General features: G+C 44.7%; 1 protein-coding gene and 1 long non-coding RNA gene across 2 annotated transcripts in view; both read right to left on the minus strand.

The window, feature by feature from the left end:
* LOC119588557 (golgin subfamily A member 6-like protein 22) overlaps window positions 1-1194 on the minus strand; it is a gene marked incomplete in the record, with an annotated part of 70129 nt that overhangs the window by 40170 nt on the left and 28765 nt on the right. Inside the window, 1 exon segment of the mRNA XM_037937197.1 lies at window positions 1-819. Coding sequence (XP_037793125.1) covers window positions 195-819 — 625 coding nt within the window.
* The window catches only part of LOC119588559, a 507-nt gene continuing 326 nt past the window's right edge, over window positions 1014-1194 (minus strand). The window contains exon 2 of the long non-coding RNA XR_005230113.1: window positions 1014-1103. This is a non-coding gene — a long non-coding RNA (uncharacterized LOC119588559). The remainder of the gene's footprint in view (window positions 1104-1194) is intronic.

Below are 1194 nucleotides of genomic sequence, written 5' to 3' on the forward strand. Positions count from 1 at the left end.
CCTTTTCCCTTCTCGTCAATATTTACTCCTCTTCCTTCACCAATTCTGCCTGCATCAAGCGTCTGGTTGGTGGCTTACATGCCCATTTAGGAGGACTTGCGTGCTTCCATTCCTTTTCCCTTCTCAATATTTTTCCTCTTCCCTTCTGCATCATTTCACTCCATGACTTCAAATTAAATAAAAGTACCTGACAACTAGGGTGCGGAAAGTTTAAATGCCTGCTTCGATTCCTTTTCCCTTCTCGTCAATATTTCCTCCTCTTCCTTCATCAGTTCTGCCTGCGTCAAATGTTTTGCTGGTGGCTTATGTGCCCATTGAGGAGGATCTGCCTGCTTCCATTCCTTTTCCCTTCTTCTCAGTATTTTCTCTTCTTCCTCCACCAGTTCTGCCTGCGTCAAGCATTTCACTGGTGGCTTACGTGCCCATTGAGGAGGATCTGCTTGCTTCCATTCCTTTTCCCTTCTCCTCAGTATTTTTTCCTCTTCCTCCACCAGTTCTGCCTGCGTCAACCGCTTTACTGATGGTTTGTGGACCCATTGAGGAGGATCTGCCTGTGTCGATTCCTTTTCCCTTCTCCTCAATATTTCCTCCTCTTCCGCCACCAGTTCTGCCTGCGTCAACCGCTTTGCTGATGGTTTGTGTGCCTGTTGAGGAGGATCTGCCTTTGTCCATTCCTTTTCCCTTCTCCTCAATTTTTTTTCCTCTTCCTCCACCAGTTCTCCTTGCGTTAAGCATTTCACTGGTGGCTTACATGCCCATTGGGGAGGATTTGTGTGCTTTGATTCCTTCTCCCTTCTCCTCAGTATTTCTTCCTCTTCCTCCACCAGTTCTGCCTGCGTCAACCGCTTTACTGATGGTTTGTGTACCCATTGAGGAGGATCTGCCTGTGTCGATTCCTTTTCCCTTCTCCTCAATATTTCCTCCTCTTCCTCCACCAGTTCTGCCTGCGTCAAGGGTTTAGCAAGAGGCTTATGAGCCCATTCCTTTTCTCTTCTACTCAACATGTCCTTTTCCTCCACTAAAGGATCTTGTATTGTGTACGTCATTTCACTCCATTGCTTTTTCTTTTTCTTTGAGAATGCTTCTTCTTCCATCACCTTTAACTGTTGAAAAAAAAAAGAAGTTAACTAAACTTGGACTGAGATTATGAACTTTAAAGATGTATGGTTCATAACAAGGAATGTTATAATCATT

Source organism: Penaeus monodon, chromosome 24, assembly GCF_015228065.2.
Source record: "Penaeus monodon isolate SGIC_2016 chromosome 24, NSTDA_Pmon_1, whole genome shotgun sequence".
Classification (NCBI taxonomy): Eukaryota; Metazoa; Arthropoda; class Malacostraca; order Decapoda; family Penaeidae; genus Penaeus; species Penaeus monodon.